Raw genomic sequence first — 27,296 nt, forward strand, 5'->3', positions numbered from 1 at the left:
TTCTTCTGACCACACAGACAAAAAAGCCACAAAACCAAAATATCCTATTTTAAAGCTGCACTTAATACTCAAAAAGCATTTTCTTGCCCGCTGCAAAGATTTCAGGGAAATGTTTCTTCAGCAAATGTTATTACCTATGATTGCTCTAACCTCAATTTTCCAGATGTGAGATGCGTTTAAGTATGTACCTGAAGTAAACTTGCTTGCAAGAATTTAACAGTATTTTTTTTCTTTGAGGCTTTGGATATGTGTTCTCTGTCTTCCAAGTTTCCTTCCTTGTCTTCATCCTGTTTAGGCTCTCTAAAAGAGAATTAACTATGTTCATTCTTAGCTATGCCAGCTCCACTACTGAGAACAGCCAGATGAAGAGGGGAAATACTGTAACCTATGAAAAAGAGAATTTTTTTTGTTTCCACAACCCTCCCAAACATGTACTCTTGGAAGAAAGGAGTTCTCCCACATGTAAATTCATTCCCTGCTTGCCTTCACTCCCTTTGTCCCTGTGGTTTGTTAGTGAGCACGAAACGGCACTGGTCAATGAGCTGGGGTGCATCCTCAAGGACAAGTTTTCCTCCCATTAAGTACAGCTGAGCTGGCTCCCATGGCTGGCTTCATCCTTAGGCTAAGCTTGCAAATATATCAAAGCAGCTGGGCACAGATTAACACCTCTACCTTTAACACAGGTTTAAAACCATACACGTACTTATGATTACATGCAAGTAATTACAAGCTTCAGTTCTCTCCTCCTCACTAAATCTTCCTTTTCTCAAAAGCGCCTTTGTCTAAACATGGGCCAAATAAATTCTGAATAGAAAGGAGGACGGGAAATTAGATCAAACTGAGTACGTAGCACTCTCATTATCCCTCACGTCAGACAAGTCAGAAGCAGTTAGATAATTGGGCCTCTAGACTCTAGGCAACGAAGTGTTAAGAGAGAACAGCAACCCCAGGACTGCATGCTGGCTTTTGACAAATAGAAAAACACAGAAGTAGGCCAAGAGCTTCCCATTAATGTTAGTTTTTAATTGCACCATGTCAAAAAAAGGTTCATCATATGGCAGATGTGGTCAAAGAGGTAAGAAAGCGTACAGTGCAAGAATTTAAAAAGTGAGGGAGGGAATTTTATCAGTGCTTGTGCACACGCTTGTGTGTGATTCAGAGAAAGTGCACTTGCGAGTGAGCGAGCAAGAATGCCTGTGGATGAGAGGAGTACAGTGCAGAGAAACACAAGGGGAGGCAGCGGCCCATAAGCAATTGCTATGAAAAGGAATGGGGGTGGGGAATTGTGCACAGTCCTTTTTTAGCTTCTGCTGTAAAAAATAAATAGATCTTTTAATCTGTGTTCTCCTTGAAGCCTTCTCTATTGACCATTCATTTCTTCTTTCCCTTCCCAGCTCTTTACCTCCTCTATATGGCTGATGAATATGCAGATGCATAATCAGTTCTATAATAGCCTATCCTTTCTAAAAACAGGCTATAAATTTGGATCCTAAGCAGCGGATTCTAAAGAGACTATTATACTGTATGGCTGGGCGAAGAGGCAAGGCCCAAATACCACCACTAGCACACCAGAGCTCTTTATAAAGTGTGTGAATGCAGCTCGAAGGCGGGCCCTTCATCCAACAGAGCAGAAAGGAAACCTCTTCTGCAGAACGCACACACGAATCCCATCACAGGCTCCCGCGGGGCACAGCGCACGTGCTAGCAACAGGCTGTGCTCCCCCGGGGCTTTGGCGAGAGCACTGATGTGACACAGACCCCGAGATGTGATCCCATCACCGTGCTCCCCGCGGGCTTCGGCGAGAGCGCTGATGTGACACAGACCCCGCGATCCCGTGGGTTTTCGTTTGAATCCACGCCAGGTACCGGGATGGCGGGAGCTCTGGCAGGCCCAGTGACCGCGCTGCTGACGCTCAGGGCGCGGGCAGCCCGCGGGCAGCAGGTGGCGCCGCTGCGCGGTGCGCGCCCACGCACGCTGCCACGCGTGTCTGCACAGCGGGGCGTATGTCTGGCTGGACAGGCACACCAGCGCTGCTGGGGGAACGTCTGCACCCCCAGCGATGGGTGACAACGAGCACGGCCCCCAGACCTGGTCCCTGACAGACTCGCACAGTTCCGGTTGGCTCAGGCACGGTTAAAGCAAGACCGGGGCTCCTACAGCCGGCTCCCGTGGCTTTCCGGAAGACTGCCATGTTACAGGCAGGACAGCAGCCTGAGGGCCCATACTTTGCACATCAGCTGCTTCGCGGCTCCCAAGGAGTTGCCTCCTACCTTCTGTAAAATAAGCACAAACACTTCTGTACAGTACTCGCAGAGACTTCCACGTCTGCCAGTTTGAGGCCCTCCTCAGGCTCCCAGCGGGCTTTACAGTATTCCTGGATGTAGTCACTGCAGGGAAGAGCGCATGAGCTATTAGTCCAAATTTAATGAGATGGTGTTGTCTGACACTATAGGGACCGGAAACTGAAGGTGCTGTGCCCAAGTGCATCAGCCCATCACCCCAGCTTCTGAACTGCAGTGCGGTAAAGACGGGAACCCCACAGGAAGGAATTAGGTCCAGATACGCTTTACGGTTCCCCGTGGAAAACTACTCAGGAACAGATACACGTCTTCAAGCACCAAACTGAACTCACAGGCAAGAAGGCACCAGCTGGAAACTGAGAGCTCCCACTCAAACTTTGGGCAAGAGAGAAGCAAAACCACGGGTTGGAACAGTTTCAACACCGCTCTCTACCCAAGGCAGCCAGGACATCACCATATTATACGCAGGTTGCCCTGTTAACTGGGATTGAGGGAGCACATACCACCCCGATGGGCCACAGAGACAGGAAGGCAGGAGTGATAGCACCCTCAAATATCTGGATACAGGGACAGAAATTTGGATCTGGCTCTAATCCCAACTGTTGCACCCTGAACACGTCAACTCTTCATCATGTACAGGTAGTGAATAGTATTTGCATAATTCATAGCAGTAATATGATAAAATAAATACATATGGGACACACTATAATCCTAGAGATACCTAGATAAACATCGAATAACTTTAAAATACATCTTTGCAGAGACCGATATTTAAAAACAACCCCCGTAATCTTAAAAGCATGCTCAAAGTTGGGTAGCCTTTGAATGTGGACATTGTTCAACACTTTCCTTCTCCCTTTTCCCATCAACTTCAACACAGATGTACCTCGCAAAGCAATACAAACTCTGCAACTTCTCAACAAAAACAGGGATGACAGGAGGAAGGAATGCTGTAACACGATTTATTAAAATCAGCTTATAAAACCCTAGGACCAGTTCACAAAGAAGAATGGAGGGCTCGTCCAATACTTTGAAGATGGGAACAGGGCTCCCCAGACAAGGTCCAAAGCCTTGATGATCTTTGCTGGAGGTAACAAGATCTATGCAGCAGTCAGATTTGATGATTCAGATCCTCTCTGGAGCCTTGTTTTTCCTTTTTGTCTGTTAACATTCTTCTGAGCCTATTAACACACCAGCACTTCGTGTGCCTACCACAAAATAGTTTTTTCCTGCGTCACTGGAAGCACATAATTTCCATCCTAGACTCTGATACCACTTTCACAAATATTTGCTTCACCTCAACTATAAAACAACCCCAAAATACAGCAAGAGGAAATACTTTGATCACAAAGTAAAACAAATTAGCAAACCAAGGCTAGGATCCCATAAAACAAGAACTAGAATAGGAAAAAAAAACCCACAAGGGGTGGATAATACTTTTATGTAATCTCCCTTAGTTGGCAAAAATCTTTGGATCCAGAAACACTGACAAAACACTGCAAATAAAGTAGCATCCTCCCCTTCCCTGACCCTAGGAAACAAACCAACCCCAGCACCCCAAAATTTGCTCTGATCAGCACATCTTAGGCACAGGATCTGGAGATAATTACCAGAAGGGATGCTGGCAGACACCATGGTCCATTCAGAGAACATGCACTTGCCAGTTCTTCATGAATTTCAGAAGTCTTTCTTCTAGAGTGGTCTCTTGTATACAACTGCATGTCCAGTTGCACGCCCTAGAGATTGTGAATCCAAGAGGAATAGCAATATTCTCTGCAGGATACTTTCAACTAATTAAATCCTTATTAAAACTCTTCACATAAAGTACAGCTTAAATTAAAAACATTACAAGAGAGGGAGCTGACAGTGGCATAGACACAACATAACGCTTACAGCTTAGAAAATTTACACGTTATCAAATGAGTATCCATGACAAACTCAAATCTTCACATGAGACTACATGAAGACTTTGCGAAAATGGAAATGTATGGATGCTTTTTCCTGTAACAGGAATAACTGTTTACTGTTTAGGTGATATTCTCTAACTATAGGAGGTAAGTTTGGAAATATTGACTATTCTTACCAATTCTACCATGAAATGCTGTCCAGATGCATCCAAAATAGAACTGCACCTGTGCTACTCCTAAGAAGAGCAGTGACATTTTTCTCCTTTCTCAGTACTCATGTTCGAACTACTAAAACACTTCTAGCAGAACGCTTGGCATTTGTTCTATTTCCAAGTTCAAAACAGTAGCAGAAGTTACTCTTGTAGATGGCTGTTAAAGCCTCAGTGCATTAGTATGCTGAGCCTGCCTCCTGTTCTCTCCCCTCCTCCAATACAGTTAAAGCCAAAATAAAAACCCGTAACATTTCTTGTATCGCTGTACCTTCCCTAGCAGAACGCAACAGAATCCTGTCACATATATTAGCTTTTAAAAGCAAAGCCCTGATTTGAGTTATAAAAATGTAATCTTTCACACTGCTCCCTCTTTGCAGGATAGCTTCTTCATGGTCTCATTGTCTTTGTGGTACGGACTGAGTTGATCATACTGATTTTAAATTGTTCCTTTTAACTTTTACCCTCCACCCACAGGTCCTTGGCTTCTCTTCTCATTGGTTATTGCACCCTGGGGCTGCAGAAGAGGTGCCTGCCTGCTTCTGCTTCTTACGGCGTTTGTTCAGAAGGCGGTTGTTGGATGTTTTCAAGTCTTTAATTTTCACCTGATCATAGTCCACCCTCATGGTAGCCAAAGCGCTGGTCATCTCCTCCTGAAATCAAGGGAGCAATTTATTGAAAACCCTGCCACAGAGAGAGCACAGCCACCCCACACTACTGACAGGAGAGGAACGTACAAAAAGGAACCCTCTGTTACACTATGGCTAGAAATAGCCAAGTCCTTTCTGCTGCACTGGACTATGACTAAAGGCTTCGTTCTACTCACAGACTAATTCAGGAGGAACTATTCATACAGCGTTCCATATGTGAGCACACAGGACCACACTCCGTTGGCCTAAATTCCACCATGACCCTATGCCCAGCATTTCTTACTGGCTGGCTCTGGGCCTTCACCAGCCACTGAGCCTGGGCTTCTTATACTGAGTCACGGCGCTGCTTTCTCTGCCCTGTTACCAAACTAGGTGAGCAGGAACAAGAATAAAGAGTCCACACAAAGTTGTTTAAAAGTATGTGCTTCAAATTCACATGCTTCCTTAGTTTGAGTTAATGTTGAAGTGCAGGCAAATTTTAAACTTTTTAATAAAGTTGTGAGCAAATATCTGCTTAAGTAAATGAATGTCTACGTATTTAGTTCAGGAAAGGAAAAATGATTAAATATTATGAGAATGCTGGTGGCCCAAGGGAATACCTCTGGGACCTATACAATGCATAATCATAAGTAGTTCTCAGAAACATAGAAATGAAGAATGCTAAGTGAAAATACCTGTTTGAGATCGTTGACTGGAGAGGCAAATGTTGCCTAGGTCCTGTGAAATTCTACCATTACATAGCTCAACAGCTGAGACTATACACCAGTAACTTAAATAAAATCAGTAATCAGCAAAATACACTACAGGAATCCACAATTATCAAAATGCCAAGCATCGTAAAGTGCAAAAAATTCAGAATTAATTGTAAAAGCCAACTTGATAAAGGCCAGCAGGAGAGAGTTAAGGCTTGCAAACAACTTTTAGTCTGCCCTTTAGTTTCAATTTGAAGGAAGCATTCAACTGTCATCAGTACAAACAGTAGGTGAGGCACCTGGTTAGATTAAGGGAAAGACAGATAGATATTTATCTCCCCTTGCCAAATGTCACAACAAGACAAGGCTAAGGTTATTTAATGTTGTTTTACAATATAAAAACAGAGTAGAAAACCAGAATGTAGCTCAAGCCTCCCACACTGTCCCCCTACATTTTCATCATGTTCTTCACTCTACTGTAATGAACATTGAGCTTCCTCAACACTGTCCCTTCTCCTTTGTGGTTACATACAGTTGCTCAAGCAGGTGCCATCATTAATAATTTTGACCACAGACATTTTCCTTGTTGGTATTTGGCACGGCTGTAAGGCTCTTGGATGAAGCTCAAATAGCATTCCTCTTTTTTAAACAATTATCGTATACACTACTGTTCTAACCAGGACTGTTTATGCTTCCCTTGTTTAACACGATTGTATTCAAAAAAGCCATAATCTCCAAGGAAATAAGCATATGCAGAAAAGGCAGCCCAGCTAATCTCTTCTCAGACTTGACTTCAAGAAATCTGAACTATGATTGACTCACTTTAACTTCATCCCAGTGGTCTTTATCCTCTTGCAGGACCCGTGCAGTATGAAGAGGAGTTGGTGGCACTGCCATTGTTCTCTGAGAAAAGGGAAAAATACCAAAAGAAATGTTATGCAAAATCACAATTGTGAAGCAACTGCTTGCTCTTCTATGTGTATGGAGGACATGAAATTTATTTTAATGTCCTTCAGTGATCCTCATTATTCATGCTTTCAATCACTCCACAAGCTAATTCATGTGTGAGGTAGAAAAGGACTAGGGTCCTCACATGACAGTATCTTTAAAGAACAAAGATTTTAGATTTTAACTGTTATTTCACTATTCATTAGTTAATGTTTAAAAGAGGTTCATTTGACCTTTATCTTCTAGAATTTGTCACAGGAGATATTTTCTTGTACATATACATTAACTGAGATTACCAGTTTATCAGATCACAAGTGTGCCCCAAAGAGGAAATTATACTATTATCCAGAGGAAGGCACAGTTCAGAAGACAGTGCATCGCTTGAGATGCTCTTCCACAAAAAAAATGAGATCTATGCTCACCTGCCATGAAAGATGAGTAGATACTTTAAATTAGAATAAGCTACAATTTCTAAAGCACGAAGCACAGTTCCCTAGCTAAATTCTGCAAGAATCATAGTATTTCTTGCTAGTCCATAACCCAAACTATATTTCCCTTTGGATATTCCATCTTCCTTATGCTTTCTGCTCTAACTTGCTGTCCATCTACTGCTGTGGCATCCTACACCAGACGCAGCTGCATATCAACAAAGTCTAAGGAGATTCCTGTACATGGCTTTGTAAAATAAGCATTACATTTGAAGCAGTGCTTATAGAACTGAGCTAACAGCACCACTGCAGTAGTTACAGAAGTGGAAGCAGAAATTAAGATTCCTGCATCCTCCGGAAAAGGACCCTAGCTGGCCAGGGTATAGTTTTATCAAGTACAGCTGGGAGCAGGGAAATGGAAAACCAGCACACTGGCTTTAGTGGTGTCCCTGAGTAGGTGTTGAAGGTGCCCTCCTATCTACTGTCAGCTACTCCTTGTTGAGTGAATCTTACCTAGAAGCTAACTAGAGGATTATGCACTCCACCTAAACTGACAATTTTTGCATAGTTCACAATAATGCTTCTGCCATCCATCTAGTAAAGAAAAAAGAAAACAGAGAAGAGACAAACCCCTGCCTCTGCTCCTTAGGCAAGGCATCTCCCCATACACATTCCCACTCAGGGATTTAGGAAAAGAAAAGGAAGAACACAGACATTCACTATGTTGGTCTTTCTCTCTCCCTCCCTCTGCCTCATGGGGACAATAGGTTTACCAGAAAAAAAATGCCAATCTGCAGCTCCTAGAGCACTCTGCCAGGAACAGTATTCTAGCACAGCTCTTTGGTGCAGCAGAGTCTATAGACCTTGTCTCTAATCTCCTCCTTATTAATTGGTTATATGCATATTTCAAGTAACATGTCGCTGTAGGTGGTAGCTTCCTTAGCTATTAGGCACTCATTCTGTGAAACTCATCGCCTGCTGACTTCTGGAACACCTCCTTCTTGGGTCTCCAAACACTTAAAGCTGAAGGTATTTATTCTGAACAGTGATTACATTCTTATTTGGTTAAAAAAGACTTAGAAACATTGTATAGGTTCTCTTCTAGTTCTACAGATTTTTTTGTAACCTTGATTTCTCAGCTTTCACAATTCTAAGTGAAGACACCTATCTACTTCATCAGGAGGTTATACAGCTACATCTCTATATGATTCTAAGGGCTTTCAGGTCTTCAAACAGGCATTACAGAAATGCTGACTATTAGTCATGTGTCTGTTTCTGCCCCTTCCTCCGATGATCAGCTCATACAGAGGAAACACTATGGGAGAAAAGGGCATTCAACACTACAAGTGATTCTGTTCCTGGTGGATGATTTTTTGGGCAGTGAAAAACAAGACTGGTGTTTTAGGCACAAATGTGAGAAGTAAAATCTATTATTTCGAGTGACACCTACAGAGCAGAGATGATATCCTGAAACTCAGCCTGATAACTCCTGGGATTCTTGTCTCTTATTGAAATAATTAATATTGTATTACTTGAGTCTTTTTTTTTTTTTTTCCCCAAATTTCTTTTTAAGGAAAAGTAAATTCAACCATGTTATAGACTGAAACCTGAACTGGGACCATTAACAGCTCTGTGTACCACCCTATCTGGCAATCTCTTACAGGGCACTCAGCTGAGACCCTCGCTCCTCCCCCATGCATTTCCAAACTCTGCCAAGGATGAGCATTCCCACTCAGCACAGGACTGTGTTCACACTTACACAGCTATGCACAACGGTGCCTGAGGCCACTAATAATAGCTCTCTCTAAATTCTGTACTGATGAAGTAAGTACATACAGTTTATTTTTGTATTTTTAAAGAGAGTAACACATGCATATGCTGCAGAGTCAACAGTGACTGCCTGCTCACAGAAGATATAGATACATTTGGCTTTTGCTTCCAAGGATGCTATTGTGGGTGTCTCTATTTGTGTATCCTCTGGTAACACCAAGAAGAATTGTGGTTCTACAGGCAGATGACCCTCTGTGAAGGGTACAGTAGGTTAATTAAGTTATTAACAGTAATCGTTGTCCTTCTCTTGCTGTGCTAAGTGGAGCTACATGTAAGTTCTGCATGTAAGACTTCATCTTGTAAAAAGAGACATGAAACTCACATTAATCCAAGGGTGATTCATAAATTGAGAAACTGTCATCCTCTCTGTTGGGTCAGTCTTCAGTAAGTGGCGAATCAGTTGTTTGGCTGAAAAACAGGACCAACATGGCATGTTGTAGTCTACTACTCTGTTCCCAAATAACCTTAAGAAGACAAAGACCTGCTGAATGCAGAAAGATAATTTTGCGGAACTCAAAACACCTACCTATTGCTGTTACCATGTTAAGAAGCCATGTACAGTGTGGTAGTTTATTATATTTAAACAGGCAAAACATGAAAACATCCAAAACCAGAGGTACGAAGGAAAGTCAAAGAATTGAGGATTCCAGCTACGCTATCTACATCACCAAACCAAGTGTTGTGAGAGCAAGAACTTGAGAAAAACAGAAACATAGGAACAGAAATCTGCTAAGCTGCCTGTCAAAGATGGCAACAAGCTTGGCATTATTGACTGAAAGAATGCGTAAGCTGATGTTTTGAGAAATGATAGAAGAAAAAAACTAGCACAGACTCTGGAAAAAAAGACAATAAACTTTTTTGACAACTGAGAGGCCTCTAAAAGGACAGCAAAATCAAAGAAATGGATTGCACAACAGGCTTTGCAGCAATTGCAGCAACTTTCTGTGAACATGGTTTCTGCCAAAGCAAGAGTACTAAGTAACTGTAGAAAAGAGTTTCATTAATATAGGCAGACAGACAGGAAACACTACATCCAAGGGACGTTATCTAGAAAGACTGACACGTAACTTCCTTGGGAGAACCTAGAAAAACTTCTGAATAAGAGTTCTCTTTCAGAAACATTGAATGCAAGATGACTAAATGCTTGTAAGAAGCTGCCAGAGGTAGAAGTTGAGACTTTAGTTTGTCAAGAGGCTGCAAAGGAGGTTTACAGAAGAGATTACCTGGAGTCTAATACATACAAGGAAACAAAAGGCGGGGACCACCAGAGCCCTTTAAAATGATTGCAGGGAGCTGGAGGGAAATTTAGAGGAAGCCTCCATAGACAATGCAATGATGAATGATTTGATAAAGAAAACTATGACAAGAACAGCACAAAAGAAGCAGTCTGCTGAAGGTGCGTGATCAGCCTAAAAGAATACACATAAACTAGCTCATCTTAATAGGTTCAAAGGTAGAGGGCACCTACCTTCATTCAAGCAAGCATACACAAACCCTACAGATTTTCCAAGTGCATGTTCTCTCACCAAGCTCGCCTAGCATTTTAATAACTGCTGTACTATGAACAAGATTCAAGGCAGATAGAATATTAAGCCAGAAACCCATAAGTAAACCATCTTCATTAATGTTTGGTAGTCTGTGCTGCACACGCAGCCATGAGATCCAATGAGGGGTTAAAACGCCTCAGATCACAGTATTATTCAATAAGAATTTGTTATTGCTAAACAGCAGTCAATAAGAGGAAGCTAGCAACCGCGATATAAAGGGTTTGTTCCAAAAAAAAAAAAAAAAAAAAAAAAAAAAAAAAAAAATACCCAGAGGTCGCTAATCTTTCTCTCTAATATGATGGGCAGGTGAGACTTCTAGCTTATGAGACTGTCAGTATAAGAGGGAATAAAACTCATCCACTTTCAGGACACTGGTTTGAGCCCATCCAGGTCACAGCTGAACAGCAGCAGCTTTTGGTCAAAGACTTATACAAAATAAATTGGTGACCTTGATTTAAGTGGTGGCTGGCAAGCTCCCACATCACAAAAAGCTAGCATGAAAAGTTGCCATCCTTGCTGGCTCTATCACCATGGAGGGGAAAGACTGAATGAGGTCTTTAGACAGAGTTTGCCTTTTTTCCAACTCAGTGTGCATTGCAGCTGCCCTGGCAGTCTCCTCTCTCAGGATTAAAGACTTTTGTTTCCAGAGGGTTTAATCTCGGCATTCACTAGCACTAGCTGGAATTTGAAAGAAAGTTTTCAGTAGTCATTTACTTTCTGTAGTACTTAGGTTGCTGGCTAGTGTCTGAGTGCCCAGTTGTTCTCTGTATCACCTTACAAAAAATTAATTTAAATTCTAAAAAAAAAAAAAGGGGGAAAAAAAATAAATCTAAGACAGGCTTTTAGAAATAGCCTCTTGTAAGCACTCCACTGCTGCACACCACCATGCACATAGTCATCAGGAGCACTGAGCATCGTTACCTTCCTCTGATACTTCAGCCCACTCTGGATTGGGAAACCCATATTGTCCCATTCGAATTCTTCTCTTCATCCCTGGAGAAATGGCTTGACCAGTGTTTGAGTAGAATGGAGGGAACCCACACAGGCTGTAAGAGTGGACAAAGAACTCATAACTAGGAAAGTCCTTTCATCTCTTAAAAAGTCCCCAAAAGCTTATATTCTTCTGAAGGTTGTATGACCCTAATGACTCATTACTTTTTCTTTTCATCAGGCCTCTTTCAAAATACTTACAGAATATATGTGATGACACCCAATGACCACATGTCACATGATTTGTCATACTTCTCAGGACCAAGGACTTCTGGGGCTGAAGAAGATTAAAATCAGAAATTAACAGACCACCAGTTATTTTCTGTCATCTCCATCACCTTATAAGTAGCAGCACTCTTCAACAACAAATATGGGAGGCATTAAGAAAATGCAACTCACTGAAGGAACTGGATAGTATTTTCTATTGACAAGTTCCTAAACACATCTAATGTAGCTTTAAAAAGGAGGAATGGAGCTGGCAAAATGCCCTACTCTTTACCTTAGTGTCTCTCTGCTCAAGAGAGCACAAAGATTACATTGAAAAGCAGAAGGAGCTATAGTTAAATGTGTACAGGGAGACATAGCACTGAAAGAGGCAGGAGCATATGTTCCAGAAATGAGAACAAAAAGGACCTACTTAAGCTGTGATAAAATTTTTATTGGTACCTGGGTAGAGTGTGTTTAGCTCCAGCAACTACAGAGCAATGTATTTTTCTTTGGCCTCCAGAGCATTACATTTTTTTACTAAGTAACAAAATTATAGAGAGATACATTTAGAGGAGGTTTTTTTTTTCCTTGAGGCAGGTGAACTGTCAGGGAGCTTGATTTTGTAAGGACAATGATTCTCTAAAAATACGTGCAATGATGCTGGTTTATAAAAAGGTGTTGAGAAGGGAAATAACACCCTATTTACATGGATATATAAAGGAATAAAACCATATATTTGTAAATTCCTTTACATTTTATCCTAATCTCAGCTTACAAAAATATAGAAGAAAGCATCAGAAAACAATTGCTATCGTAATTCTCTGCTAACAATGAATAACAGTATCTTTCAACACAAAAACTGACACAAACTTACAACATAGTAGAGAACTAATTCTTCCAAAAAATGAAACCCTTTTCCCTCCAAAGAAATTCCAAGCACAGACTGCCTCAGTCATACCATATGGTGAATGACTATTAACGCAAAGACCAAAAGGGACGTACTCTAAAATGAGTGCATAAAGGACGGTCTGCTGTGGCATTCATTACATAGTGCTTTGTCTTCAGGAAAAAACACAGGCAAAAAGTCAGCTGTGAATAAGTCATATCGGTGTTTTATTGCTAATTTCCCCATTTGTCAGCTTTACGAAGCTTTACAGCTGAGGCAATACTCTCCCTGTTCTCTTTTATTGTATTAGTTAAGCAAAGGGAAGTTTTGCAAGGAAACACCCAAATAATAATGAAGCTGCATTCAAATTATGGCTTTTACTGCATCATTCAGAGGAAACATCAGGAGTACTTCAAGTGTAATCAGAAGCAACACGTTCTCTCTCCTTGATCCTTATTTGCAGCTCCTGTTAAGGCCGTTTCCTCTGCAACCAAGGAAGAAAGGAGGAGCACTGAAGTGTACTGGAAGCAGACTATGTTTGGGTTGGATGCCAGTTTAAATTCTGCAGGCTACCTCTGGGCATTACATCCACAACAGAAGATTTCCCACCTGTTCCTACAGTCCACAGGCCCACTATAAGGGGAGGGATGACAGAATGAAACACAAAAGAAATGCATCTTGGATAACTTACCCACATAATAAGGAGTGTAACAGGGAGTCTGCAGTGCGTTTTGTACAGTGGTTTCTTTGGCAAAGCCAAAGTCTGTGAGTTTGAGTACAGTATCCTTCTCTTTAGACGTGTAAAGCAAGTTTTCAGGCTGAAAGACCACCAAGAGAAAGGATAAACTGGACAATGACGATATGTCTCTAATGAGCTGAAAGGTCAACCATTTCTGTTTGCCTGGGTCACCACCAGCACCTGGGTCGTCTTACTACTCTCACATCCCCACCATACCATGCAGAAAATTCCCTCCCAACCTGTAACATTTTTGCTAAGACTACGGATAAACATCCTTCCTTCTCAACGTGGTCTTTAGGAGAGCACATAAGACTCTCATCACATCCAATGGGCGTCAAGTCTGGCTTCTTGAACCTCTCTCTAGTTCGCTGTACTTGCTAGGATTGTTCCTAGATCTGACAGCACTCTGTACCGAACTCAAGTAGCTGAGGTGGAAGACAAAAGAAGTCATCAGCCAAACTCTCCATGAGCAACCGACATAACTCCATCCAATTAAGTGATACAGACACAGTCCCCTTCCTGCTCCAGTTCCTGCAGTTCTCCCTCCAGCTAAACACACAGAAGCATCTGTAGAAAATTCACAAACTCAAAACTGTGGAATCAATCAGATGCCTTGCTCCATCATTATGTGACCTGCTGTCCAGCAACATTCCACCACACTGCCCAATCATAGCGCTGGAAATGCCTTGGTGCAGCTATCTTGTCTTTGCTTATGCTGTGCACTTCACATAATGAAAATAAAATACAACACTACAAACTCTGTCAAATCTCTACAAGATCTGGGTACAAGCTTTAGCTAATAAAACACAGTTACCCATAGTAGTAACTGAGATCTTCCCATTTTCCCAAATATTTACATATACTATTAAAGTGGGTTGGATGCATGGAGTTGGTATTATTCCTCCCATATATGCAGTCTCTCCTGTTTCTGAAGGGGGTTTTGGTGTTTGGGTGACTTTTTGGTTTTTGTTTGTTTGTCTGAGTTTTTGTGGGTTTTTGTTTTAGGCAACTATGATTCTGAAAACAACTAATAACTGGCAAAGACTGTACACAGAGGTACAGCATCTAATATAAGTTGACTTCAGGCAGTGTTATTTTCTTGGTAATTAGATGGATTGCAAGTCGGTAGTTCCTCTTCAATTAACCATTTGACTATCCCCAGATTCTTCTGCATTCCGTGCACAACTGGAAGGCACTAGCACACATGCATATTCTGACCTTTGACTAGTTGCAAGCAGATCCTTTCCCACACTGGCAGAGGAACAGGAATGCTTTGACCATCTGATTGTATTCCTAGTTCTATTTAAACCACCACTGCCCATTTATTTTTTTGCCTTATGCTCTTTTCCCCCCACCCACACACCCTCAGGCCTCACCTTGACATCTCGATGGGCAATGTTCATCGAATGCAGATACTGGATGGCTGTTCCGATGTCTCTCATTATCTCAGCGGCCTCTATAAATACAATTTTAGAGAAAGGTCACATTAACATTCCCACTGTAACTCAGGGACATGCTTAGGAATGCTTATGACTTACAAACAGCTTGCTAGAATATAGGCCTAGCGTCAAGACTAGAAAACCTAAAATTAGCCCTAACAGCTGTGTTTTGGTTTTGCAGGCAACCATGCCCCTCAGTTCCTTGGCTGCTCAGCCCTCCTCCTGAGCAGGCATCGCAACTGAACAGTTGAGACTCTTGCTTTTTATGAGCTTGTAGATTTGTTCCTTAATTTGCTTACCAGAAAAGCAGCAAGAGCAGAGCAGGTACGCAAGCAACATGCAAGACTGTGGAGAAAGGGGCTCCAACCAGGACATATTCCTGATTGTCCAGGACGTGTCCTTGGTTGTCCTAAACAGACGTTTAACTTTCAGCTTCTAGTTCAGGGGTAATAGGATGATCTAACAGATTTTCTAAAAATATAGCAACATAACAATATAGTAATTTTAGGATAGGTCACATCTTCATTCCTCACTGTTTTTAGAAGGAGGAACAAATTCAACAGTTCTATTCTGCAGAGCCCACACTGCCACCTTTGAAATAATATGTTTCTAAAATTTAACATAAGCCCAGTGGGAAATTCTAGTGGTTGGTGAGCTGCCTTGCAACAGCACTACTCTCAAAGTCTGGAAGAGTTCAGTTACACAGGGAGAGGTTGCAGAGCAGGGAGGAGCGACACTCCCATTGTACCAAGTGAGCATTACCTTACATCTCCCTTGACAGGAAAACAGAACCAGCAACCTCAACCTGATCCTCTGTTTTCTGCATAGGTAGAAATCTCAGCTGCAGTAGTGAAAGAGAAAGTAGAAATTCTTGTACTGTAACCTGGAATCCTGTTTCACATGGCTTGAGACTGAAATTACACAATCTCAGGCAAGGACAATCAAAAGGCAGAAATACTCATCTCCGGGGAAAACCTTGGACAAGCTCCTCCCTCCCGGCACAGGCCAAAAACCCCGGCTCCTCATGGGAAGCTGTGGCTGATACATAAACAGCCAGTGGAACAGGGCTCATTTATCTCAGGAACAAATGAAGGTGTTTTTCTTTTAGTTTAACACACCCAGATGATTTCTTAAGTACTTAGAATGTTACACAATGGTATTTAGTATAGAAAAATCATGGTTTTAGCAGAGTGGTGTCACTAATGATCACGAAACCAGTTTTCCCCCTGGAATCTTGCATTTTAGAGATGAACAAAGAAAGTTCCTGAAAATACTTGTTTTCCCTGCACGAGACTCATACCACTTAAAGGATTCATCCAGGCTAGGAAACACAGGATCAAAAAAAGCCTGACCTCCACACTAGACTCGCAAAACAATCACAGTAATTTACAAGCTCAGGTGTAAATTTTTCATCTTCTAATAATTTTGCCAAGATGCTAGTTACACACACTAACATTTTCACTCCAGAGTGGAAACAAGCTCTTGTCTGTTGTGAATGGCAAGGAGAACCAGAGTCAAGCACACCTGTGGTCCTTTGCAAATAATAAATAGCAAAGACAATAAGAGTTGCAGGACTATTCCATTGCAAGCTCTGTCACTGACTCATAGTAGGTCTTTAAACTTGCACATAGTCCCCTATTATAGATGAGCAGGCTTGTTTACAGTGTGGCTAATAACACTTCCTTTCAAGTAGTACTTTAAAACCCTTGAATAAGAGATGTTTCATCAAATGTGATTTGCTAGTTATGTTCATCACCTCACAGTATAGCTGTGCACAGTGATGCTGCTTGAGGGACAGCCAGAAGAGAAATCACAGCAGGAGTTGTGTTGATCATGTCAGAGGTGGTCTGGCAGGAGACCAGGGACCAGAGTAACAGGCTGTGGTTGTTCAGAAATGAAGAAGCTGAGCAGATTTGTATGAAGAATTTTCCTCTAAACCTTCCATATTGTGCCTGAACTTAGCCAATTCTGGTAACTCCTGATTTTCAGGAACTTTTAAAAATAACTGCTTAATAGAGAGTTGGATTAAAAAAAATAAATTAAAAATTACAAACTAAAACCAAATCAAAGAAAAATTCCTGTAATGGAACTAAGCAAAGGGACAGAGAAAGGGAGAAGTAATCCTTCACAAACTTTTAAAATTAAACTTGTGATTTTTCACCTCTCTCAGTGAAAGCTTGATCTCCTCTCTCCTGGATCCTGCTAAACAGCTCTCCTCCCTCCATGCTGAAACAAAGAACACAAAAACCCCCCACCTTACATGAGCAGAAAGATCAAGTTAACCCCTGACTGTGCAGCCATACAATCACACAGAACCACGGCAAGGACAGATCAGAAGACATTACAGGCCTCCTATGTCAATGCTTCCTTAACATCACACTCATTTGAATCAATGCACAAAGCCAATCTAATACAGAATAAAGAGAAAACAAAACAAGATCAAGGAGTTTCAATGCTTTCAGTTTAATGTACCCTGTCACAAGAAACATGACACACGTAGCTGGGAATCAGATATGCTGGCACTAGTAGGCTGACAGTAATCTTGGGTAAGACAAAGAAAAAAGACAGAAGGAAGCAGAGATACTGAAAATGATTATTACTTTGTCCCCAGTGAAGAAGACAATAACTGTGGTATTACAGATCAAGGACAGAATAGGAAAAGGTAGAGCCAAAACAGTGGCAAAAAAATCACGTCGGATCATAGGATTTACATCTGAAGTTGGAAGCCAGTCACAATCAAAGTGCATCATATTTGTAGAGACATATCTTTCAAGATTTTATTAATTAGTCAGTGTTTTAATGAGAACAACTGTCATGGATTACAAAGAAAATTTATTTTCTAGCTAAGGTTCCTCATTCTTCCATCATACAAGATGGCTGGAGCAGCTATACATTTCCCTACCAGTTCCATAAAGACAACAAAAGATTTGCTGTGCAAACGAAAATTGTGCTGCTGAGAAAGCTCCCCTAACTCTCATTTAAGCCAAGACGTTCTCCCACTCCCTCCACCCCCTCAAAGAGCAATGCTTGGTGGAGTTGCTGCTGGTCCATACCATTCCATGACAATGAGAAGACATCTCTTTCCATGATGTACGTTCTCATAAACATCCAGGACATGGACGATGTGGGGACACCCTGATGCTCGCCAATGATACTCTACTTCCTGACGGGCTTTTGGGTTGTCATACAGGAGCTGGAAAGAAACAGGAGAGAGCACTGTCAGTGAACCAGCATCACTCTGCTTTAAATTGGCATCTACATGCATTTGAGCTCAAAGATGGCGGCAAAGGCACTTTCTCCAGCCAAAGGATGCCAATCCATTCCAAGACTTTCACCATCTCTCAGCTGTCCAGCTTCCTAGATTGAGGAATACAGAAACAACTGGTCCCTTGGAACTAGAAGGACTCCAAGTAGCAGTGAGAAGAGATTTTGAATCTGAAATGGAGATAGCTATCTCACCCAACTCTGGATGGGAAATAGCAAATTTTTTTTTGTTCTTGTTTGCAGTACTTGCAAACAGAGGATAATCTCTCTAAGGACAATAACCCTCCCACTTGCCCCTCAGCAGCTAGGAGAAGAGACTTCTAGGTGCAAAGAAAATCCTTAAAGTTCAGTGAGATTTAAAACAATAAGGACTTTCACACTGACTCTGAACTTGTTTCTTAAATACTTGTAGTTTAGCCCCGCTGAGGACCAAGCTACGCAGTCTCTCACTCACTCCCCACCACTCTCCAGTGGGATGGAGAGGAGAATTGGTAAAGAAAAGAAGGCAAAACTCATGGGTTGAAATAAAAACAGCAGAAAAAAAAACAGAGATGGAAAACAAACAAAAAAATCCTAATAACAGAAAATACTTAAGCACATAACATACAGTATCATAGCTCATGGTGGATCCTGATGCCCAGCTTCCTTCTGAATAGCAGGAACCTCCCCTCAGCCCCCTGCTCACTGGTGGGGGAGTTGGATAGAAGGAACCTCCCCTCAGCCCCCACCTCCTCCATGGTGGCCCATGGGACAGAATGGCCCTTGGGCCAATCTGGGTAACCTGTCCCAGCTGCTGGCTAACCAGTAACCTATCCCAGCTGTGTCCCCAGCCACAGGTGCCACCAGCTCCAGCTCCTCTCCCAGCTCAGGTGGAAATTAACTCTGTCCTAGCCAGAACCAGGACAATCTACACAAATTCCTGACCCCTTCAGGGTCAGAAAGGGACCTTTAACTATCTAGGTGCTTGAACTTCTTTCTTTGTCACATTTCTGGTTTATTTTAAAGGCACTAATCTCTCAAAGAGAGGTAAGAGCTCATCTTTCCTGATCCTGCAATCTCATACACAAGAAATTTGTCCCTTCCCATCTGAAGAACTGCTCTGTATCAGACTCTGCAACGGAGCTTTTGTGTAACAGGGGCACATTGCTGAATCATGCCTTTTCTTCTCTGCCTCATCTCTCTAGACACCACTAACACTTTGTGACAGAGACATTCTCTTTACTGTGCATTTATACAGTTCCTACACAATACAGCTGTGACCTGAGTTCGATACTTTATGCCCCATAGTAATAGTCATTGTGATGATGGAGCAGCAACAAACCGATGCCATATAAAGCATTGTCAAATGCATTGAAACAGAATAAAAAACAATCAACGAGCAATCACCTCTGACCTATTCGCCTTAGAGAAGGACTACAACGGTGGGTGAACTGTTTTCAAACAGGCAAACAAGAAGTATCATTGCTGCGCCATTAGGCTTAGACTGAAGCTCTTCTCACTCATGTTTGCTATCAGGTCCCAGCCAAAACACAACTGCATGATAATTACTGAAAACATGTAACCTGCCATTACAGATCTGTGAATCAGCCCAGGATAACGAGATTACTTTTCCATCCAATTGCCAAGCCAAGGCACAAATGGTGTCACAGGCATCTCTCAGTTCAGGGAAACACATGATTTAAAGGTCGTAGGAAGTCGCAGATTTCTGTTTCTTTCTTGACTCCAATACAGACAATTTGCATTGCTGGAAAAAAAAAGCTTACACATCTTTGCTGCTTCAACACTCCTTTCGGCAAAGCAGACACAGTTAACATGGCAGGAAAGGCCTGTAACAGCTTATGAAATGCTGGGGAAGCGCTCGGGAACCACTGGACAGAAGGTAAGATGGTTCTCTTCCAGTCTGGGGACAGGAAAAGGATGACAAATACTCCTCGGCCAAGTGTACATTTTTGTGAAGCACAGAGGTTGCAGGAGGGGATGAGCTGCCTCAGGAGGGCTGCTGGCTCCTTAGCTGAACAGGCAGTGAGCCTGACCACAGTGACCACCCTCCAGGCTCCCTCAGTTCTGCTCCAAAGGCTTCAGCATGACACCAGATTTTCAGTGGTGCAAGGAACTGAAGAAGCTTTCTTGCAGAGTTCAATGCCCTAGCAGCCAACCTACTTCTTCCACAGCTGTCATTCTGCACCCAGAGCGTACCCTTTTGAGATCACTAACTATCCGCCTCTTCCTTCCTGCTCCAGCCTGGCTGTGGCCTGATTTCCAACACAAATAACTTCCCAAAGAAAGAGATGGCTCCAACTTGACAAAAAGCCCATTAGCGAGTCCAAGTGCAGTTGCTTTACTTCTTTCATCCATCAGCCCATTCAGCGGCTTTTCCTTCACAGCCACTGTGTTCTAGCTCAGTAGGACTGTCTATCAGCATTTTCCCCTCTGCCCTTCCAAGTTTGGGCTGTTGCCTAAAAATTCGTTAAATTACATGTGCAGCAATAAAGCCCAAACACCCCCAGGACTAAGCAGGCCATTTAGTAAAGCATTACAGGGTTTACTGCTCAGATATTACCAGATTAATGTAACTTCTGAGCAGGATGCTTCAAAAACCTTCTCACCTATCCCATACTACTAGTTAGCCATAACCATTCTCTTTACTAACGTTAACTGCACTATAATCTGTGTATCTTGTGCTTGCAGTATGCAGAGATGATGTTTTCCATGTTTGTACCAAGTTATGAAAATTGTTTCACAGAACTGAATTCTCACGCTTTTAAGAGTTTTTGCAAGGCATTTTGATACACACAAGGATGCTGCAGCTTCTTTTCTCCAACCCTACAAGCAAGTGTCACATACTCCTTAGTGCTAAGTTTGAATGTACGCATGTCAAGACAACACCTGGAGAAGCAGAGAAAAGGAAATGCAAAAATAAAGAGCAGATACGCATACCAAGCAACATCTGATATATCAACCAACTGTTAATCTTTGGATTTCTCCTTCTGAGCCTTAAAAATAAATTAAATATTTTCCTTATGTCTAAAACTGGAAGCCATAACTATACCTTTTAAGACATCTTAGAGCCTCAGCCACTTGTAAAATGAAAGCCAGGCAGGGTTGAAAGCACCGATTTTTACAAAACTTAGGTGATGGTTTAGAAACACAGACTGTAATTCTAGCCCTATGGTTAAATTTAACAAACTTGCAAAAAACCATAAATGGACATTCTGCCATCTTCCTGAGCCTGAAGAGAGACTGTGCTTCTATTGCTGCAATAGCTTTGCTAAGACTGTGACTAGGTTCTCTTGACATCCTACAAAAGTGCAGGGGTAGTTGTGAACAAACTTAGAGTTTCAACTAAGTTTTCCAGCACTGCTGGTTCACACTGGTTTGAGGAAAGAGCAGCTTTGTCAAGGTATCAGCTCAAGGAGCCCCCAGTCATCCCCCTAGAATTCCCACACAGTTCAGCTGAGTCACAGCTTGTCACGATGGGCCGTGGGCAGGATCATGAACCAACCTAACTTCAAAACAAGACAAACTCCAGAAACATGCTCCATCTCCCATTTTTTCTTGAAGCCAAATCCAACACACAGTGGCCTTTGCACAACAGTGAGGGGATGCCCATGCATGCGGTCAGGCAACACAGTCTGGAACAGGAGCTGCACAGTAGAGAACTGTATTTTTGCTGGAGCTTAGTGCTACCAAATCGCTGCCTAAAAGAAGCAGATGAAGCAAGTATTAACAGTTACTCACAGGGAGATCACCAAAACCAGAGGCAATGAAAGGCAGGAAAGTACAAGAGCTCTAGACCCCTAACCCCTAGTGATTCATGCAACTCTTCTCGATATCTGAAAAAGCCGAAGAAGGAAGGGAGCTGCCCCATGGGGCGTGCTTGCCTGTTTCAGAGGAACAACAGGGCAGATGCCAGCAGACACTCTGGGGTGTCCTGCTAATGAAGGGCCTGGCAGTGGAGAGAGGCTCTGAATTCTGCAGTAATGGCCTAATTCAGGTTAGCAAGTGCCTGCAAAACAAAACAAATTCTAAATTGCAGCTTGGAAGGCCAGTGCTTTGTAATGTTTCCCTGCGCAGAATTTCTTGATTAAAAAAAAAAAAATGGAGACTAAAAAGCGATAGAGTATCTTCTAATTGCTTTTGCATCGATTTGGTGTTGTGTAAGCAAGGAAGGATAGCAGGAACCCTCATACCTTAATGGTCTGATCTATACAGGAAATAGCCGTCTAAGGACTCCAGGGAGCAGCAAGTGATTTTCTGGACTCTGAAACTGTAACGACAGAGAGAGAGGATATCCACGGGCACAGGTACGAAACAGGCTGAGGCCAGGAAGCAATGACTTCTTTGTGACTTTCATATGCACTAGCAGAGTACACAGACTACCATTACACCTGCTATCTGTTCCTTACATAGGGAATTAAGACTCCCACATAGGCTTTTTCATTTATTTTAAACTTCAGCAATTCCTCCTAGTTCCAAACAGTTGCAGAGCTTGGATTAAACCTGTTACAGACTCAGTTCTCATCTACTGCACGTGCCACATCAAAGCAGCATCTGACACTGCAAGCATCTTTTACTTACTTGCACCAGTTCCAGGATGTGAACTCTCCTTCAACAGACAATCAGTTTTATAATCTCTACACTATTCTTCTTACAAGAAAGCTTCCCATTATTAAAATAGAAATGAGACCAGCAGAAACTTTCAGTCCTACGGGTCCCCAACATATAATACTGATACATAGGCATTTAATGTAACTTTATTTATTTTTCTAGCTAGGGGAAAAAAAAAGTCTCTGCTCAGGCCTAAGTGGATAAATGTCTAACTTCTTTTGCTTTCTTTCCTTTTTGCATGTAGCTGTTGCAAAAATGCTGAATCCTACAAATAAGCCTTGGAATCTAAATTCACACTGATGCAGAGAAACTAACACCATTTGCTGCAGAGCAGCTCCTCCAGTCATTCTTTATTCAGGAGGGGTTGATGGCAAAAGGAGGCTTGGATAATGTTCCTTTCATCTCCTCCCTCCCCTATGCTACAAAAAGAAGGGGGTGGGGGGAAGAGCTATCACTATGGCTTTGGACATTTTGTCTTTTATTGCATCCTGATTATTTGCACTACATCTATTAATTCAATGTTAACAATCTTTATCTGTTTCCAGATCACTTCATAAGGGATAAAGCCATCCTTTGTGTTAGAACGCTAAAGGAATTGAAATTATCAAGGTTTTCTTCTTCACGCATCAGCGCTGCCAGTCAGTCAAGCTGCAGCAGGAAGCATGTGTCTTTTTGCAATGGCAGCCCAGCAAGCAAGGAAATCCACACACACAAATCTCAAAGAAAGCATTGAATTTTTTCTTAAAATAAAAAAAAAAGAACAAATTTCTGCTCAAATTATTTAGTACTGAAGTATCAGTCTATAGAGAAGGGATAAAACCAGGGTAGGCAGGGTAGTTGGTCATTAATATATCTTCCACTTTTCTGCTTTTATTTCAAATCCAGCTTAGGCTATTAGAAATTAAATCTGCTTGGAGGCTTCATTGAAACAAATCGTCATCCCAATTCCTGCAGAGCTGCCCAAGCTGCTACCACAGCTGGCATTAACTGGCATCTCCTCCAACGCTCAGGTAGATAGCCAGGCCCAGAGGTGGGCTTCTCCAGGTTAATAATAGAGCGCAGTCAAGTAGCACTGTTTTGCAACACTCCTGCCTGTCGTATCTAATTCTTTCACTTGACCTACTGAGTATCAGGGTTTTACTGTTCACACTGAGGGACCCTTCTCTATTCACCTCTTCTCTCCAGTCTTCCAATCTCTGCTCAGCTTATCCCTTGAAATGGCAAAAGCTACAACAGATCTTTGGTATCTTGCCAGCATAAGCGAGAATGAAGAGGACTTGGAGAGGACGGCTTGCATGTGGTGTCAGAGTCACACTCTGAAACCAATTCCCTGCTGACACACAAGGCTTCAAATTTCTTAAGCACAGGTTTTAAGGGGAAAACAGGAGAAAGAGTAGAACGGACAAAGGTAAAAAAGAACAGGTTAACAGAGAGGTGTGCTCTTTTTGTAAGAGTTTGCGCACTGGACGTACAGCAAATCTGCTGAAAAATTTAGCTCTCTAAGCACTCCTGCTTCTCCATCCCCAGAGAGCACACATCACACAAATATTATTTTGCTCCAAGCCTCTCTCCTGCAGTGAATCAACTAGGTTTCTCAAAAATAACTTTGGTGTGGTTCAGAATTTTATTTATTGTAGCAGTATTCAAATCAACACCAGGCACTCACTATGACTCTACAACCTGAGGTAAATAAATGAGACATAGCACTATTAATTCTCTAATTACACATGCATCTAGCCATTCACTCTGCAAAGGTCAGCTGTCTTTGTTCATAAATGCTAGTGGAGATACAGTAAATACAACGGAAATGGCAAAGCAGTAGGCCAGTACGCACTTCAAAGGTATCCCCTGGCATGCACGGGGTTAGCATAAATGGCAGGCACAAAAAATGAGCAAAAAAATGTCCAGGAAGAAGAGCTACTGTCCTGATAAATACTTTGATAATATTACATTAATCTATTTGAACTGCAGTGACAAAAGTATGTGACTGTACATTCAATACTATGGGGTGTATATAGATTTAAATAGAAAAGCATGCTAGGCATTTTGCTAGAACCATAAGATTACTTTGCATTTTAATACTGCGCTTGCTCTGCTGTGTAGATGGAAAAATAATTCTTATTGGCACCTTAAGATTCCAGTTATAGATATTCAGTTGTGACAGGCCACAAACCAGCTACACGTGGCTTCTGTTTTATTCAAAATACTGCAACTGTATTTTAAAAGGAAAATAAATCACCAACAGCCAGACAAGATCATCTTCAAATGCTTGTTTATACAAGAAGGCCCAGAGATCAGCTCCCCTCTCTACCTTCTACTCACGACAACTTCTAGCACAAACCTCTGCTGTTTAGCCAGCACCGACGACTGCATTCAATACCAGCAGTCACTACTCAGCATCTGGGGGGACCTGCTGCAAAGCCCTTTCCGAAAATCAGACACGCTACAAAACACCCTTTCTTTCCTTGACTCTTTAATACACATATTATGAGCGCCTGAAATGAAACAGAATCGGGAAGTGCTCTAGAGGTCCTTTCACCCTTCATTTTAAAACCTTCTCTTTCCCCAGGGACAGGCAGAAATGCAGGACAAATAGGCAAGGCACAGGATTTGTTCACACTGTTTCAATGTCTGAACTTTGGTCTCTAGGACTTCGATATGGCTTCACTCCGTGCTGAAATGCTTTGCACCACCAGAACCACTATCTCCTTCCTTGGAGCAGGATTTTGACCGTAGTGCCCGCACGCACACAGCACAGGACATCTGGCAGCTGCGGCATCTAAACCACAGGATGTTCCGCCTGACGTGCCAACATTGCTCTGCCTATAGCATACTCGCCTTACCTGCATAATGCCGAATTTTCCAAAATATCAACAGCATAAATACCTACAATAAATTGGGATTGTGATTGAAATAAAATAATCTGTTGCTCTACCACTATTCTTACTCTCCTGAAATTTCTGAGTTGAAAAAAAAAAAAAAAAAAAGGAAATCTAAAATCCCAGCTGAAAATTATGACACTTTTTACTTTATAGTTTCACTCTAGTGCCTGATAGGAGGTTTGCCCTTGAAAAGTAAAAGAAAAAAAGAGGAAAAAAAACCTCAACAAATACTTCATTCCTGCCAGCTATGAGTTCATAAATTCTGATAACAAGGATTCGGGTGACTTGGCTTCAGTAATTCATATATCTCAATCCTTGGCTGGTCAAAAGTAATAGAGCTTGCTTGTGAAACTTTGCTGTTTAAGAAAATTCCAGCAGTACAAAATGCCGTGGCACCTCCTCAGATCCAGAGTCCAACCTTTCCCTCTGCTTTGACTTTAGCCTCTCACAGAACACTAAAACAAACTCAAGACCATAATCTTGATCTTCTAGGTGTCCAACACCTTTATTTGCTTGAATCAAAGCATACAAAAGATCACTTAAAACTTTGAGACATACCTACAGCCAACAGTTTTGCTACCACAGCGAAATTTCCCACAATGAGGATACATCTTGCCTGTACAGGAATCAGAGCTGTCTTGAGGGCCAATCTGGGACTGAGACATAGATTTCCACAAGAACTATGGTCATCACAAAAAACTCTCCTTTTTTTTTTAAATGCCAGTTTTATTCCCTTACCTTTGCCTTTCTCCTGTGCAGTGACTGTGATGCAGCAATACCTCCAAAAACCGTACTAGCACTTTTCATGGTCACAAACTGGGATGGAACATGTGTCTGCCAGGATGCGACGCTCTCACGCGCTTCCCAATACTGACAGTCACAGTAGCTAATTCCATTTTAACCACCCCTAACAACCCTCCTCCCAGTAATATGACATTTTTGTTTATATAGTCTTACACTTTTGTTTTTCTTAAAAAAAAAAAGCAAACCACAAAAAAACCCAATATACCTAATTACTCTAGTAGAAATAGCCACTGCACTCTACACACATTTTCTACATTAAGAAGGGGAAAGGGCAAACACGATAGATGTTATTCAGAGTGCTTAATGCTCATGTCAGTGCTCACTGCCATGAACCTCATCTGTACAGCTGTTTAGAAAAGCTGGACAATGATACCAAGATCAGAGAGGCATGGCACACCTTTGTTGGAGCAGGATGTGGCAGAAGGTGCAGACCAGAAAAAGGAAGTACTGAGAAGTCTGACGTTCCCTTTCCTAATTTTCATGCTAATAAGTGGTATCAAAATTAACAAAGAAGTGGTAATACTGACCAAGGTAGGAGCAAAAATTAGCAACTGGTTTCATCTCATTAACAACACAGAACAGTAGCTCCATGCTGCCTTCTAAATTTCTTGCACGTGTGACTACAGTCATGAAGATTAAACCACACAAGAACTCCCAGGAAGGATGTGAAATCCTTCTCCAGTACACAGAGGCTCTTTGGGGTGCATGCTGGACTCGTGCTGTAGGCACTTTCCATGCATCTGTGTTTTCACTCTGCTCTGCACCCCAGCCCTGCTTTTTGACAGTTAACACCTTAATGAGCTTCCCCTCACAACTGCAGCTATGTTCTACTCTACAGCCCCATCATTTGGCAGCAGAATTCACAATGAAGATACCATCCTGTCATACCACTGCCTGCACATCTGAACTCCCTTTTAGCTGCCTCCTCCTCCCCTGCCACATGAATTTCAGATTGTCATCCATGC

The 27,296-nt window shown here is 42.0% G+C and overlaps 1 protein-coding gene across 2 annotated transcripts in view; it reads right to left on the reverse strand.

The window, feature by feature from the left end:
- Positions 1-3,249: 3,249 nt before the first annotated feature.
- The window catches only part of MAPKAPK3 (MAPK activated protein kinase 3), a 128,675-nt gene continuing 104,628 nt past the window's right edge, over positions 3,250-27,296 (reverse strand). For both annotated transcript variants that reach the window (XM_086755789.1, XM_086755788.1), the window contains exons 3-11: positions 17,827-17,966; positions 16,935-16,999; positions 14,711-14,790; positions 13,287-13,413; positions 11,704-11,779; positions 11,434-11,558; positions 9,288-9,373; positions 6,582-6,662; positions 3,250-5,070 (exon numbers count right to left, since the gene is read on the reverse strand). In XM_086755789.1, the coding sequence (XP_086611915.1) occupies positions 4,912-5,070; positions 6,582-6,662; positions 9,288-9,373; positions 11,434-11,558; positions 11,704-11,779; positions 13,287-13,413; positions 14,711-14,790; positions 16,935-16,999; positions 17,827-17,966 (939 nt within the window). In that variant the 3' untranslated portion in view covers positions 3,250-4,911. The remainder of the gene's footprint in view (positions 5,071-6,581; positions 6,663-9,287; positions 9,374-11,433; positions 11,559-11,703; positions 11,780-13,286; positions 13,414-14,710; positions 14,791-16,934; positions 17,000-17,826; positions 17,967-27,296) is intronic.

Source organism: Chlamydotis macqueenii, chromosome 10 (genome assembly GCF_036417535.1).
Source record: "Chlamydotis macqueenii isolate bChlMac1 chromosome 10, bChlMac1.mat, whole genome shotgun sequence".
Lineage (NCBI taxonomy): Eukaryota > Metazoa > Chordata > Aves > Otidiformes > Otididae > Chlamydotis > Chlamydotis macqueenii.